The sequence below is a fragment of the Dama dama genome, chromosome 11 (genome assembly GCF_033118175.1).
Source record: "Dama dama isolate Ldn47 chromosome 11, ASM3311817v1, whole genome shotgun sequence".
Lineage (NCBI taxonomy): Eukaryota > Metazoa > Chordata > Mammalia > Artiodactyla > Cervidae > Dama > Dama dama.
Genome location: NC_083691.1, coordinates 102,142,458 through 102,159,293, shown reverse-complemented (window position 1 = coordinate 102,159,293; position 16,836 = coordinate 102,142,458). Strand labels below are relative to the sequence as shown.

Here is a 16,836-nt window from a genome sequence, read left to right as displayed (position 1 = left end):
TGCTTTACTAGCAGAGTAAGTTAACTTCTCTTGCCTCATCTGCCCATGTGTGAAATGGAGATAGTAGTAGTAGCTACCTGGTCTTCCCTGGTGGCTCAGTAGTAAAGAAGCCTCCTGCCAATGCAGGTTCAGTCCCTCGGTCGGGAAGATCCCCTGGAGAAGGAAACAGCAACCCACTCCCGTATTCTTGCCTGGGAAATTCCGTGGACAGAGGAGCCTTGTGGGCTACAGCCCATCGGTTCTCAGAAGAGTCGCTCAGAACTGAGCAACTAAACAACAACAAACAATGCCTGGTAGGGTTACTATGAGGATTAAATGACTCCTGGGCCTGGCCACATAGTAAGTGCTATCCATGTGTTTGTTATGCTGGAGGAGGGCATGGCAACCCACTCCAGTATTCTTGCTTGGAGAATTGCATGGACAGAGAAGCCTGGTGGGCTACAGACCATAGGGTCGAAAAGAGTCAGACACAACTGAAGTGACTTAGCATGCACGCATGGATGTGTTTGTTAAAGTTAGAAGGTCAAGAAGCTCTGGAACAGACTCCCCAGATCACATGCTTGAGCCAGCCAGCTCAGATTCCTTGATTCTGAATTCTGGCTCCCGCCCTCTCCAGACAGGGGCCATAGAAGACCCTCAACCTTTCCAGCCTCGCTTTACCGGCCCACGCGTGATGATGGCACTGGTACCCAGGTGAGTGATGTTCGGATTAATGTAGCTTTCATAAAGTGCCTGAGACGTAACAAGTGCTCAAGCAGCAATGACTGTTGCGACCCCGCGGAGCTGGGATGTGAACTGAGGGGTCCTGAGCTATAAGTGTGTTTCCTGCCCACTGCCCACATCTCCCTCCCATGAGTCATGCCTTCCCACAGAAAACTGCTTTACCTCTTGAACTCATCTATGATTTTCTTTTTTTTAAACCGAGCTGCATGGCAAGCGGGATCATAGTGTCCTGCCAGGGATGGAACCTGTGTCCTCTGCAATGGAAGTGTGGAGTCCTAACCACGGGACCACCAGAGAAGTCCCTTTTATGACTTATTTTAAATCTTTCCCCTCAGATTGTATTTTTCAACCCTCTGATATTTTTTGTTTTTCATCTTTGGGCGCTCTGGAGTGGTTTTTCTGTATCTTTTTTTTGGCTGCACTGGGTCTTTGTTGCAGAGCTTGGACTTTCTCCAGTTGTGGCTCATGGGCTCTAGAGCTTGAAGGCTCAGTAGCTGCCATGCACAGGCCTCTCGAGTTGCAGCACTCAGGCTCAGTTGCCCTGCGGCATGTGGGGTCTTAATTCCCTGATCAGGGATTAAACCCACATTCTCTGCCTTGGAAGGTGGATTTTTAACCACTGGACCACCACTGAAGTCTCTTCTGTATATCTTTACGAAACAATATCAAGAGTGGTCAGAGCAACTGCATCAACGGCCAGGCATCAGGAGAACTCCTTTGCAAAGGCACTGAGGCAGCCAGTGACCATATCCTCCCAAGTCTCAAGTAAGTACCACACATTCTTCCTCATTCATATTTTATTAGGAAGCCAGATCAGAGAATTCATTAGTTATAAAACTTTAAACATGAATCACTCTTATCAAATACATGATTCAGGTGGCAACACCAGATTTTTCTTAAGACCAGAAGCAATGGCAAATAGGGCATTTCATTTTACAAATATTTAATAGTCATGAAAAAGACAAAAAACTAAAAAAAAACAAAACTTTGTGCCAATGTTAACATCCAGGAACTGCCGTAGAGATGAGGCTGTTACGGCTTAAATGTTACGATATGCTAGAAAAGTGACATGATATAAGTCATCTTTTATTAAAATAGAATATCTTTGTCTCTTTCCACCATATACATATAGATACTATCTCTTTAAATAAATATATATTATGTACTTTAAACAATGATGACTTACTTGACAACATTCACGTGGTGCTTTCCGGCTGGGGCATTTACTTGTTAAGGAAGACAAATACAAAAAAAAATCAAAGGTCTTAAAGTAGGAATTTCCAGGGTTTGGGAGCAGTGTCTCAGCTCTCCTCACATGAGGAGTTCTGAGCCTTCCGAGGAGTCATCAGCAAATAAAAGTTCATCCGGCCCTGAGGTCCCCGAGGGCAACGTGCTGGACTGGGACCAAGAGACCCCACTCCTTACCAGTGTGTCCTCCGGTAAAACCCGGCTCTTCTCCGCCGTTCCTGTGGCGGGGGAAGCCAGAGCTGGCTCTTCCCATCCCTCATTGCCCCCATTCAGGATGTACCGTTCCTCCTGAGGTCTGTGCTCATGAACTTCCGCAGTGACCACGCTGACGGTGGCGCTGGGCGTGCAGGAAGCAGTGATGGAGTCGGGATCGATGCTTAAGTCCAGCTGGGCCAGTGCCGAGCCCTCAGCCCGGCCCTCCCCACTCTCTGGAAACTGCGTGTTGACATAAATGACATCGGCTTTGTCCCCAGCCGCAGGCAGACTCTCTAAGAGCTTTTCTAGCTGCAATCTCAGCACTGAAAAGGTGGGGCGGTCCAGGGGCTCAGCTCTCCAGCACAAGTGCATGATTTCATACCTGCAAGCGAAGAAGAGTGTGTGACCTCCCCAGAGCAGCACCCAGAGCCCATGTGCCAACCGTCTGGTTGTCCCACAAAGGAGGGAATGGAGGGGCTTGGGGATGGAGGTGAGAGTCGGGGTCAGTGTCCTGGCTCCACACTCACCATCGTTCCAGGTCCTGGGAAGCTCGAGGAATGAAGTCGAGAGGTGGGTTGGGGTGGACAGGTGTGTGAACCATGAGGGCAGTGCTATGACAGCAACAGGTGAGCCCTGCACTGGGACAGCCCCTGATTTGGGGCGGCTGCAGCTTCGGGCATGTGTGGGGCTGCCACATCTTGGTCACCTGCCGCCGCTCCATGAAGCAGCCATGCACGGCCATTCAGACACGGGGGCCCCTGCTCTTGCCTGTGAGCTCTGCCTTCTCTAGTAAAACTCATGATGACTAACATGATGACATGTTACCTTGGCAGCAACACACGTGCCTACACAAGTACTGTTAAACCCATTTTATAGACAAGGCTCCGGAGAGGGTGATGCTTGGCCCTCCCCAGTTTGATGGGGAAACTGACCCGCACTGAGGATGTCTGGTGCCCCAGCCCATGTTCCTAACCACTAAGCTGCCCTGCCTGCCATCGGTCAGACCCTCGTGCACCTGGCTTCTACTCTCTGGGCAAATGGGGGACCACGGAAAGACTGTGTTTAGGAGCATTTTCATGATCAGATGATAATTTTAAGAAAAGTCGGTTTGGATGCCACCCAAAGGATACGCTAGGATCCTGGGATTGATGAAAAGAGGAAGACAGGAGAAAGGACAGCCTGTGCACTCTTACAGGGAAGAGGGACCTGAACTGCTCATTCATTTACATGCTCTATGATGTCACTGTGCCTAGGTTCCCACAAGTGTGCCCACTCTAGACCCTGCCCAGCCCTGGGCTTCTGTGGTTTGATAGCACAAGCAGACACTGTTTTATTGCACTTTTTCCCCCACAGGCATAAACCCACACTCCTTCTTGCATTTCATTTTATCACACTTCAAGATACTGTGTTTTTTTACAAATTAAAATTTTTTATTCGTTTATTTGGTTGCACTGGGTCTTAGCTGTGGCACAAAGATTTTCAATCTTCGTGGCAGCACACGGGATCTTTAGTTGTGGCATGCAGGCTCTAGTTCCCTGACCAGGGATCAAACCCAGACCCTTTGCATTGGGAGCACGGAGTCTTGGCCACTGGACTGCAAGGGAAGTCCCTGGGTTTTACAAATTGAAGGTCTGTGGCAACACCATGGTGAGCAAGTCTGTTGGCACCATTTTCCCAACAGCATTAGACTGCGTCAGAGTCCGATCATTCTCACAATATTTCAAACTTTTTCATTATTATTGTTTGTTAGGGTGACCTATGATTCAGTGTTCTTTGATGTTACTCTTACAATGTTTTTGAGATGCCTCAAACTGTGCCCATGGAAGACGGTAGACTTAATCAATGGATGTTGTGTATGTTCTGACGGCTCTACCCACTGGCTATTCCTCGGTCCCGTTCCCTCTCCTTGGACCACTCTCTTCCCTGAGATATAACAAGATTGAAATTAAGCTATTAATAACCGTGCAATGGCCCCTAAGTGTTCAAGTGCAAGGAAGAGTCACACGTCTCTTGCTTTAAATCAAAAGCTAGATATGATTAAACTTAGTGAGGAAGGCATGTCAAGAATGAAAGCCAAGACAGGCCAGAAGCCTCTTGGGCCAAACAGTTAGCCAAGTTGTGAAAGCAAAGGAAAAATTCTTGAAGGAAACTGAAAGCGCTGCTCCAGGGAACACATGAATGATGAGAAAGCAAAACAGCCTTATTGCTGATATGGAAGAGTTTCAGTGGTCTGGATAGAAAATCAAACCAGCCGCAGCATTCCCTTAAGCCAAAACCGAATTCAGAGCAAGGCCCTAACTCTCTTCAATTCTATGAAGGCTGAGAGGTGAGGAAGTTGCAGAAGAAAAGTTTGAAGCTAACCTGAGGTTTTAGAAAAGAAGCTGTCTCCATAATATAAAAGTGCAGAGTGAAGCAGCAGTGTTATGTAGAAGCTACAGCTACACAGAAGATATAGCTTGGATAGTGAATGAAGATGACTATACCAAACAACAGATTTTCAGAGCTGACAAAATAGTCCTGATTGGAAGAAGACGCCACCCAGGACTTTCATAGCCAGAAAGCAGAAATCACGGCCTGGCTTCAAAGCTTCAAGGGACAGACTTACTCTTTGGTTTGGAACTAATGCAATTAGCAGATGACTTTAAGTGGAAACCAGTGGGTTTTTTTTTTTTTTTTTTTTTCACCATTCCAAAAGTCCTGGGCCCTGGAGAATTACCCTAAATCTGCTCTGCCTGTGCTCTATACATGGAACGACAAAGCCTGGATGACAGCACATCTGTTTATAGCATGGTTTACTGAATATTTTCAGCCCACTGTTGAGATCAATTGCTCAGAGAAATAGAGTCCTTTAAAAATAATCCTGCTCATTGACAATGTACCTGATCACCCAAGAGCTCTGATGGAGATGTACAAGATTTATGCTATTTTCTGCCGGCTAACACAATATCATTCTATAGCCCATGGATCAAGGAGTAATTTCGATTTTCAAGTCTTAATACTCAAGAAATATATTCTATAAAGCTATAGCTGCTGTGGATAGAGATTTCTTTGATGAATCTGAGCAAAGTAAATTGAAAACATTCTTGAAAAGATTCACTATTCTATTGATAGATGCCATTAGAACATTTGTAATTCATGGCAAGAGGTCAAAATATCATCATACATAGGAGTTCGAAAGAAGTTGATTCCAACCATCAAGGATGACTTTTAGGGTCAAGGCTTCAGTAAAGGAAGTAACTGCTCCAATATTTTGACCACCTGATTTGAAGAGCCAACTAACTGGAAAAGACCCTGATGCTGGGAGATTGAGGGCAGGGTGAAAACAGGGTGGCAGAGGATGAGATGGTTGGATGGCACCACTGACTCAATGGACATGAGTTTGAGCAAACTCCGGGAGACGGTGAAGGACAGAGAAGCCTGTCCATGGGGTCACAAAGAGTTGGAAACAACTTAGCGACTGAACAGCAATAGCAAGAGAAACAACTGAAGATATGGTTGGAATAGCAAGGGAACTGGAATAAGAAGTGAAGTCTAAAACTGTGACTGAACAACTGCTGTTCCCAGCACCCAGACTCTAGAGGGGACCTGGGAAGCAGGCCTGGCTCACCAGAGCCTCTGCAAGCCCGCAGTGGCGTGAGGGGCCAGTCAGGGCACAGAGACCACAGACTAGCTGCTTCATCCGGCTTCCCAGCCAGCTGGCATTGCTGACACTGAGGCTTTCACTACAGAATCTCTCAGAAAACCGACTCAGCATTCCCTCGCCTTGGCTCTACGTGAATCATCTGAAACCACAATGTGACAGAGCCTAGACCTTGCTAAGAGCTCAGATAATCAACTTCTTCTGGAGCACAAGAGAAGCCAAGAAAGAAACAGCCACAAAATGCTCTATTCAATATTGCTTCATGGAAAGGTCTTCCTCATTTGCAGAAGCAAACATTTCATTCACGTGGCCCTTGCAGAAACAACCATGAAACCCCAGATCTAATTAAATTAGGATTTCATGATTTTCTTGTAAAGGGCTTGGGTTTTCTGTTTCTGTTCTAAATTTTATGGATTTACAACCATAATCACCGCCACCACCTCCAAGCAGAGTAAGGCTCTGATCAAAAAAGCTTCCTTTTGTTTGGCTGAGATGGGATGTTGGAGGCCCACGAGCAAACTGACAGGGGTGTTCTCAGGGGTGTGAGAAAGCAGAGCCAGCGTGCAAGTGTGAGTGCGTCTGTGTGTGTGTGTGTGTTGGCGGGGGAGGGTCCTGCACAGGCCCACCTGCCCCAGCAGCCCAGCAAGGCATTCCATGATGGAGCCCATGCAGGTCCCCGGTCCCGAAAAGTTCTTGTTAAATATGGTGAGAGTGCCACAGGAAATTATTTTTATAAAATCTGCAAAGGGGCTTCCCTGGTGGTCCAGTGGTTAAGAATCCACCTGCCAATGCAGGAACACGGGTTAGACCCTGGCTGGAGAACTAAGATCCCACATACTGCGAGGTAGCTAAGCCCACAAGAAGAAGCCCACACACTGTGAGGACGATCCCGTGAGCCACAACTACTGAGCCTGAGCTCTCCAGCCCACGCTCCACAAGAGCGGAAGCCACCGCAGAGTAGCCCGAGCGCTGCGACCAAGTGTTGTCCCCACTCTTACAGATAAAGCCAACCTTTCTTGAAAAGAGAGAGAGCAGTGAATCATCCAAGTACCCCATGCACTGTGAAGTCAACCTGTGTATCTGTAGGATTTACAGTCCTCCGTCATATCCATGACAAATTGTTTTCCGAAGCCCAGTGGACACCAAAACCTGCAGATGCTCAAGTCCCTTATACTTGGCTCTCTTTATCTGCGGGTTCTGCCTCCACCCATACAGAAGGCCAACTGCGTTTCCTAGAGGTGACTATAGACCTTGAAAGCACGTGAGGGTCCCTGGAGATGAGCACATGCCACCTCCCCCTACAAGAGGGTCCTGGTCCTGTTGTCTGTGCGTGGCACCCTCTGCCCACACCCACCTTACATGGAAGCGGCCCCACCCCAGTGGCCGGCTGCCCTTTGCCGGCTGCCCCAAGATGGAGAGCAACTGACTCACAATTCATCCAGGCAATCCTCGGGCTGCTTCAGCCGGTGGCCGTGGAGAAGATAGTCATACATCTCATGGTTCTGGACTCCGGGGTAGGGGGTCATTCCTCGTGTGGCTATTTCCCACATGGTCACGCCAAATGCCCACTGAGGACAAAGCAACAACGTGAGGACTCAAGTCTTTCCAGAAAGGCTGAATGGACTTCTTCATTGGGAAAGGTCATTTCCTTAGAGCCCTGGTGATGGTGCACAAAGCTGACAATTATGTTGGAGACAAGCTGCTCTCCCAACACGGCAACAACATGGGGTTGGAACGTCACAGTTCCCCACTTTTACTAAAGTTGTTTGGGAAATGAGACAAAGGCAGTCTAGCCTTCTGTCACTTTACTGCTCTGTTTAATGTTCTATTCCTACTGTTGTTGGCAAGTGTTGTCTTTTCCTGCATGAGGGCTCAACTGTGTCCAACTCTTTGTCATCCCATGGACTGTAGCCCACGAGGCTTCTCTGCCCATGGAATTCTCCAGGCAAGGATACTGGAGTGGGTTGCCATTTCCTCCTCCAGGGGATCTTCCCGGCCCCAGGATCAAACCCACATTTCCTGCACTGGAAGGCGGGTTCTTTACCACTGAGCCACCTGGGAAGCCCTGTTTTTTTTTTTTTCCAAATCTCTGGTTAAGGGTATCTGTCATTACACAGCACCTTTTATACATCGTCTTGGTTCCAAATAGCCATTGGATGAATTCATTTAATTTAATGTGAATCTGAAATATCTTAGTTGTGGGTGATAAGTCACTATATTGTAGCAGAGGAAAGTGGGGATAAATGAAGGGCCTTTGCACGTCAGGCTACTTTACCAGAATCTAGTGTCCCACCTGTAATTAAAGCATCAAGCAATAAATAAAAGAAGGGTGAGCCTGCCCCAATCCTCAGTTGATCAAAGAGTAAGTTGTCTTGTGGCACCAGCCGAAGTCATTTCTTTCAACTTGCCTTCATCTTTGCAATGCGAGGGCCCGAATCAAAGCTCTGAACATACCACGTCACTTTTACTGGTGTAGACTCGGTCTGCGAGACTCTCTATGGCGATCCATTTCACAGGCATCTTTGCGATGCGGCCCTGGCGATAGTAATCACCGCTATAGATCTTCTTAGAGAGGCCAAAGTCCGCCACACAGACAGTCATGTCGTCTCGCAACCTACAGAGAGAGACAGAGTGAGTTCACATCCTCAGCGACATCAGAAGCAAAGCCTTAAATCCCAGGTCTGCGCCCGAGGCAACTGAGAACATTCATGATAAGTACAAAAAGTGGACTTCCCCAGTGGATCAGCGGTAAAGTATCTGCTTGCAATGCAGGAGACACAGGTTCAGTCAGGAAGACTCCTTGGAGGAGTAAATGGCAACCCCCTCCAGTATTCTTGCCTGGGAAATCCTATGGATGGAGAAGCCTGGTGGGACACAACTGAGCGACTGAACATCAACAATGGCTACTGAAGCCGACTGAAGAGAGGGGAAGCTGACGTTCAAAGTTCTTGTGTAAGCCCTCATCTCTTTGCTGCAGAAGGAAAGTTTTCGTGCACTCAGGACAAAACTGCTTCACAAGATAGCATCGTGAAAACTCAGGGACAGAACTGTTATGCTTTTCATGACTGTCTTCATGATTGCTGTTTAGTCACCAAGTCGTGCCTGACTCTTTGTGACTCCATGGACTGCAGCCTGCCAGGCTCCTCTGTCCATGGGATTTCTCAGGCATGCTGAGTTGACTTATATGTAATTCTGGATCCCAAAAAACCTGATGGCAGTCAGGGAGGGCCCCAAAGTCACAGCTAGGACTCTGAGCTGCATGAGAGTGTGAAAATAAAAAAGTATTCATATATACACACTATATACACTACTATATAAAAAAAAAATAACTAATAAGGACCTACTGCATAGCATAGGGAACTCTACTCAATACTCTGTCATTACCTATATGGGAAAATAATGTAAAAAGAGTGGATATATAAGTATATGTACAACTGATTCACTTTGCTATACACCTGAAACTAAAACAACATTGTAACTCAACCAGACTCCAATAAAAATAAAATTAAAAAAGTCACAGGGGAAAGTTTTGGAAGTCAACCAGACTCTTGGAAGCAGAGATAGGGAAAACCCTCAAGCAAAAAACCCAGTCATATCTCAGGGTGGTAGAAATCCTGTCTCCAGAGCCAGCCACGCCGTCCCTCTCCCAAATCTAGCCCTCCTCTATATTTTAACAGCAACATGCCACCCGCCACTCCTACAGATATCTACCACCATGGGGTTCCAACTGCCTCCAGGATGAGCCAGGACTCTTACATGCAGTTTCGAGCAGCTAAATCTCGGTGAAGAAAGTTCCTGTTGCTCAGATACTCCATTCCCTGGGCAATGTCCACCATGAACTTCAGCAGTGTCTGCAGGGGGATATGCTAGGGGGTGGGAGACAGGAGGAGAGAGACAATTATTATTTGGTTGCGCTGTGCAGTGTGAAGCTAGTCACTCAGTTGTGTCTGACTCTTTGAGACCCCATGGACTGTAGCCCACCAAGCTTCTCCATTCATGGGATTTTCCAGGCAAGAATACTGGAGTGGGTTGCCATTCCCTCCTCCAAAGGATCTTCCTGACCCAGGAATCGAACCCAGGTCTCCTGCATTGCAGGCAGACTCTTCACCACCTGAGGCACCAGGGAAGCCCTGTGCAGCTTATAGGACCTTAATTCCCCAACAGGGATTGAACCCACGGGCTGCCTGGTGGCTCAGATGGTAAAGAATCCGCCTGCAATTCAGAAGACTCAGGTTCAGTTCCTGGGTGGGGAAGATCCCCTGGAGAAGGGAATGGCTACCCACTCCAGTATTCTTGCCTGGGGGATTCTGTGGACAGAGGAGCCTTGTGGGCTACAGTCCACGGGATCACAAAGAGTCAGACATGACTGAATGACTAACACAGAGATTGAACACAGGCCATGGCAGTGAAAGTGCCAAGTCCTAACTGCTGGAATTCCTGAGATTATTTTTTAAAAAGGAAACCAAGTTATTTCCCTTTGAGGGGGAAAATGATGGCTTTATTTCTTAGAAGTGTGGCCATGAAACAAGGAAATTTCCACATCACTAACGTCGATGGCTCAGTGGTACAGAATTTGCCTGCTAATGCAGGAGATGCAGGATACGAGGGTTTGGTCCCTGGGTCAAGAAGATCCCCTGGAGGAGGGCATGGCAACCCACTCCAGTATTCTTTCCTGGAGAATCCCATGGACAGAGGAGCCTGGCGGGCTGCAGCCAAAGGGGTCACAAAGAGGGAGACACGACTTAAGAGACTGAGCATGCATGCAACCTCACAAATGAGGTTTTTAAAAGGGATGAAAAGACACAAACAAAACCAGCAAACCCTAAAACTTCTTGCAAACATCACATTTTATTGTTTCTTTAGAAGTATTGACAGTGAGTAATAGTCTTTTCACAAGTCACAAGGTCAAACGGGATCCCTGTATCCTTCTGAGCGGCAGTGGGGCCAAGAAGGGAAAGGAGAGGAGGTCTAGTTTCAGTGGGGGAGGGTGTGGGGGGAAGGTCTAGGGTCTGGATGGCAAAAAGCCCTCCAAGAAGTAGCTGTTTCCAATTATGCACCCCATCTGCTACCGTTTCACTTCAAAATGTTTTGAAAGATACTTTTCTTCTTCTGGACAGAAAGTAGGATAGTCTTTACTCCTTATCATGGGTCCAAAGAACCACAAGTAAGGACTTAGGCGTTTTCATTTTTGAAAACTTTCTCTAGGGGGCCTTTCTTTAAGTGTGAACAGTCTAGTGTGTATTTTTTCCCCCCTAGGTTGTAAAAATCAAACCAGACTGCATGTTAGAAAGTCTACCGTGTTGGGACTGATTACGAGGGTGATGATTCAGAAGACTTCTGTGTAGTAATCCAAGGTTTTAGTGCAATTGGAGCCCGAAAGGGAAGGGTTCACAAGTTCCTAGAACTCATAAATGAGTCCATCCTTGATACATTCTCCCCCAAGGGGTTGGACTGTCACGGCTTACTCTCTATGGCACTTGAGTCTTCTAAAGTGGTACTGATGAAGACACTGAATTTTTTAAAACACTCATTTATTTATTTTAAAAATTTATTTATTTTGGCTGTGCCAGGTCTTAGTAGTGGCACTTGGGGTCTTTAGTTGTGGCACGTAGGATCTACTTCCCTGACTAGGGATCGAACCTACGCCCCCTGCACTGGGAGCGTGAAGTCTTAGCCACAGGACCCAAGAAAATCCCAAGACAGTGAATTTTTAATAATTCATATTTCCCAACTAAGACACACATCAACCACAGACTGTATAAAAAAATGCTTTAATTATCCTTTACCCTTAAAGAAAATGTAAGCAAATCAGGCATGAAACCTCATGCCTCTACTCTGTACATTTGGGGCATCTGGTTTTCTATATTCTAATTTCTAGGAAAGGATTTGGGTGCTAAGAAATATCAAATCTGCTGACATCTGTGAAAGGATGATGAATATCAGGTGCTATTGATTTGTGTCATTTTCTTTCCAAGCACAACTACATTATTCCTGCAGACTGTGACCAAAGATCATGTAAAAGATAACTGTATGGCAAAACTAGTAAATGAGTTCAATAAGGTCGCAGGATACTAGGTTGACATACAAAACTCAATTACATTTCTATGACCTAAACAATGAACTGTCCAAAAATGAAATCAAGAAAACATCTACAAAAGAATTAACAACAAAATACTTAGGAATAAATTCAACAAAAGCAGTGCAAAACTTATACTCTGACAACTATAAAACAAAAGAATTAAATTAGTTCTAAATTAATAGAGAAGTGTCCAGTGTCCATGGATCAGAAGACCAGGGGTGCTACTCACACAAAGAAGTGTGTCACACGGCCCAGCTGAAAAAGCACATGCACGTGACTGAGACCACTCTAGGAGAACAGAAGGTATTTATTCCCAAGGACCTGACTGATAAGGCAGCAGAGATTTGAATAAAAGCTTGATTTTCTAGTTTGCCTATGAAGCATTTTGTGACTTCCACCTTTACCTGTGGCTATAAGGTAGCAAAATATAAAAATATACTCCTTTTAAATTTTTATAAAAACCTGGGGGTTTTCATCATTGGAAATATACCTGTATTTTTGCAAATAGAAATGATTCATTAGCAAGTAAAAGGCTGTGTACTTGTTTCCTTACTTGTTATTTTTTTTAAAACTTTTTAATTTGTTTCTTTACTAATTTTGCTCAAAAAAACATAGGATGACAGCAGTATTCTTGGCAGACACAGACAAACTGATTCTAGAGTTTACATGGAAGGGCAACAAAACTAGAATAGTGAAAACAATTCTGAAAAAGTAGGATAAATTTGGAGGAATCACATTATCCGATTTTACGACAATAAAGCTAGAGTAATATTGATGATGTGATAAGGGCAAAGGATGACCCATAGCTTGATGGAACAGAGCAGAGAACTCAGAAACAGACCTACACGTGTACACGGTTGATTGTAGACAAAGGTGCAAAAGCAATGAATGGATGAAGGATAGCCTTTTCACAAATGATGCTGGTCATCTATAAACAAAATAGCAACAGACTAAATTTCACCCCATTAATGAAAAATGGCTCACAGACTTAAACATAACACATAAACAAATTTTTAGAAGAAAACATAGAAGAAAATCTCTTACACCTAGGGCTAGGCAAAGAGTCCTCGGACAAAACAGTGAAAGTATGATCCATTAAAATAAAAAATTGTTGGGACTTCTCTGGTGGTACAGTGGATGAGAATCCGCATGCCAATACAGGAGACAAGGATTTGATCCCTGATCTTGGAAGATTCAAGGGAGCGACTAAAGCTTGTGTGCCACAAGTACTGAGGCCCGGGTGTCCCAGGGCCCCTGAGACACAGCTGAAGCCCGTGTGCACGAGTACTGAGGCCCGGGTGTCCCAGGGCCCCTGAGACACAGCTGAAGCCCGTGTGCACGAGTACTGAGGCCCGGGTGTCCCAGGGCCCCTGAGACACAGCTGAAGCCCGTGTGCACGAGTACTGAGGCCCGGGTGTCCCAGGGCCCCTGAGACACAGCTGAAGCCCGTGTGCACGAGTACTGAGGCCCGGATGTCCCAGGGCCCCATGAGACACAGCTGAAGCCCGTGTGCACGAGTACTGAGGCCCGGGTGTCCTGGGCCCCTGAGACACAGCTGAAGCCCGTGTGCACGAGTACTGAGGCCCGGGTGCCCCAGGGCCCCTGAGACACAGCTGAAGCCCGTGTGCACGAGTACTGAGGCCCGGGTGTCCTGGGCCCCTGAGACACAGCTGAAGCCCGTGTGCACGAGTACTGAGGCCCGGGTGTCCCAGGGCCCCTGAGACACAGCTGAAGCCCGTGTGCCACGAGTACTGAGGCCCGGGTGTCCCAGGGCCCCTGAGACACAGCTGAAGCCCGTGTGCCACGAGTACTGAGGCCCGGGTGTCCCAGGGCCCCTGAGACACAGCTGAAGCCCGTGTGCACGAGTACTGAGGCCCGGGTGTCCCAGGGCCCCTGAGACACAGCTGAAGCCTGTGTGCACGAGTACTGAGGCCCGGGTGTCCCAGGGCCCCTGAGATACAGCTGAAGCCCGTGTGCACGAGTACTGAGGCCCGGGTGTCCCAGGGCCCCTGAGACACAGCTGAAGCCCGTGTGCACGAGTACTGAGGCCCGGGTGTCCCAGGGCCCCTGAGATACAGCTGAAGCCTGTGTGCACGAGTACTGAGGCCCGGGTGTCCTGGGCCCCTGAGACACAGCTGAAGCCCGTGTGCACGAGTACTGAGGCCCGGGTGTCCCAGGGCCCCTGAGACACAGCTGAAGCCCGTGTGCACGAGTACTGAGGCCCGGGTGTCCCAGGGCCCATGAGACACAGCTGAAGCCCGTGTGCACGAGTACTGAGGCCCGGGTGTCCCAGGGCCCGTGAGACACAATTAAAGCCCATGTGCACGAGTACTGAGGCCCGGGTGTCCCAGGGCCCCTGAGACACAGCTGAAGCCCGTGTGCACGAGTACTGAGGCCCGGGTGTCCCAGGGCCCCTGAGACACAGCTGAAGCCCGTGTGCACGAGTACTGAGGCCCGGGTGTCCCAGGGCCCGTGAGACACAATTAAAGCCCATGTGCACGAGTACTGAGGCCCGGGTGTCCCAGGGCCCCTGAGACACAGCTGAAGCCCGTGTGCACGAGTACTGAGGCCCGGGTGTCCCAGGGCCCCTGAGACACAGCTGAAGCCCGTGTGCACGAGTACTGAGGCCCGGGTGTCCCAGGGCCCGTGAGACACAATTAAAGCCCATGTGCAAGAGTACTGAGGCCCGGGTGTTCCCAGGCCCATGAACACAACCACTGAGCTCAAAATGTTACAGCCACCAAAGGAGCCATGCCCTCGGGCCTGTGCTCCACAGCAAGAGAAACCACCACAATAATAAGCTCGTGGACCACCAGGAAGAGTGGCCCTGACCCACTGAAACTAGAGAAAGCCCAAGCACAGCACCGAAGACCCAGCACAACCAAAAATAAATGCATAAACTGTAAAAACCAAAACAGGTGTGAGCCTGGGACCACCAAGGGAGCCAGAAGAAGGCAGGAACTCTTTCCCTTTTAGGTCCTTTCCCCCATCGCTCAAAAGAACAGAACAAAACCAAGAAAAAGAAAATAAAAAATCTCCTGGTGTTTCCATAACACTTGCATACACTACCAACAGGGGCAGCAAGGTACAGGAGAGAAGGCTCCAGAAAATGTTCTCCCTAAGCTGGTCTCAAGTTTTAGGTTTTTTTTTTTTTAAGATTTATTTTGTTTTTAAAAATAATTGTGTTGTATTTATTTATTTGGCTGTGCCATGTCTTAGTTGAAGCAGTCAGAGTCTTCGATGTTTTGTAGCAGAACATGGGATCTTTAGTCGAAACAGGTGGGATCTAGTTCCCTAACCAGGGATGGAAGCCAGGCCGCCTGCCCTGAGAGTGCAGAGTCTTAACCACTGGACCACCAGGGAAGTCCCTGCTTACTTTATTTTTGACTTCTCTGGGTCTTCGTGGCTGCACAGGCTTTTCTCTAGTTGCAGTGAGCGGGGACTACTCTGTTGCAATGCGGGGGCTTCTCATTGTAGTGCCTTCTCTTGTTGGAAGCACGGGCTCTAGTTGCATGGACTTCAGTAGTTGTGAAGGCTGTGGGGTACAGCCAGGCTATAACCAGGCTAAAGGGTACAGGCTCAGTAGATGTGGAGCACTGACTTAGTTGCTCCGTGGCGTATGGGATCGTCCTGGACCAGGGATGGAACACGTGTCCTCTGCACTGGGAGGTGGATTCTCAACCACTAGACCACCAGAGAAGCCCAGGTTTGTGGTTCCTCCAGCTGTCTCGATAAGGTTTCAGTAAGCGGCTGCCCCTCCAGGCCCACCCGTCTTGTGGGATGAGGACCTTCCCCGTGCTGCTGGTCTTATCAGGACTCCTCCCACCACTGGGGCTGGCCGGTGAGGCGCTTTCAGGCTAGGGCCTGTTTCTGTTTGGTTTCTCTGTACTGTGGGGCTTCAGGGCAAGGCTGGCCCTGTGGGGTCTCGGGGGTGCCCCTCTCTTAGGGAAACCGTGGAAGGTAGGCAGGCAGGCCCAGCAATTCCTAATATGCTTTCTGAGGACAGAGGGGCGCAGGACAAACAGAAAGATGGATGTAACCAATTTCCCCTCGGGTTCTCTGAAAAACAACTCCGTGCAACCGGGAACTGAGATGGCTCCGACATCCGGTGATTTCAAAGTAAACAATCCAAAATAAAAAAGTAAACATCTGGTGATTTCATAGTAAACAATTCAAAAGACTTTGAAGGGAAGAGCCACTCTGATAGCAAGAGGGGCCCACTCAGCTCCACTCCCAGCTGGTTTCTCCCCCACATAAGATGAGGATAATGAAACCTGTGGGCAGGCCTGCTGGGATGACGAACACCCTACATCAACCTCCAGGGCCTGCAGTGAGGACTGGACAAAGGCCAGTGTCCCCTCCTCCCTGCTTCACCTTCTAGGTTAGACACTGAGGTTGTCCTGGCCCTGTCACGGGAGCCCTGAGTACTGTTCAGGCAATGGGGTGATGAATTACCTTTGGTCCTGTCTCCAGTCGGGAATAAAGGAGGTAGGTGTGCAGATCCCCGTATTTCATGAAGGGTAAAATCACCATGGGCCTAGGGATGCCCTGAGGGCTCATTTCTATACATACGCCTGGAATTAAAACCAGAGAGTAAGTTACAAAGAGCCCTTGTTCCCAGTGAGCAAAAAACGCGCTGCAGGAGCGCTGGGTAATTGAAACCATGCACTCTCAAATTAACGGTTAAAAAAACAAAACAAAACACTCATAACTCACACACTCTGTGTCCTAGAATATAGAACACACACTGGGGTCCACTTCTTGGTATTTTTTTTTTCTTTCAGACTAGTGCTAATCTTTGCATGAAAGTTCTCAAAAAATTAATCAATACCAAGAACAGCCATGGAGAAGGATATGGCAACCCACTCCTATATTCTTGCCTAAGAAATCCCATGGACAGAGGAACCTGGTGAGCTACAGTCCACGGGGTCGCAAAAGAGTCAGACACGAC

The 16,836-nt window shown here is 47.9% G+C and overlaps 1 protein-coding gene across 2 annotated transcripts in view; it reads right to left on the bottom strand.

Annotated features, from left to right (window-relative positions):
* Positions 1-1,502: 1,502 nt before the first annotated feature.
* Positions 1,503-16,836, bottom strand: part of MERTK (MER proto-oncogene, tyrosine kinase) — a 119,778-nt gene continuing 104,444 nt past the window's right edge. For both annotated transcript variants that reach the window (XM_061156056.1, XM_061156055.1), the window contains exons 15-19: positions 16,341-16,459; positions 9,563-9,672; positions 8,261-8,420; positions 7,238-7,374; positions 1,503-2,548 (exon numbers count right to left, since the gene is read on the bottom strand). In XM_061156056.1, coding sequence (XP_061012039.1) covers positions 2,035-2,548; positions 7,238-7,374; positions 8,261-8,420; positions 9,563-9,672; positions 16,341-16,459 — 1,040 coding nt within the window. In that variant the 3' untranslated portion in view covers positions 1,503-2,034. The remainder of the gene's footprint in view (positions 2,549-7,237; positions 7,375-8,260; positions 8,421-9,562; positions 9,673-16,340; positions 16,460-16,836) is intronic.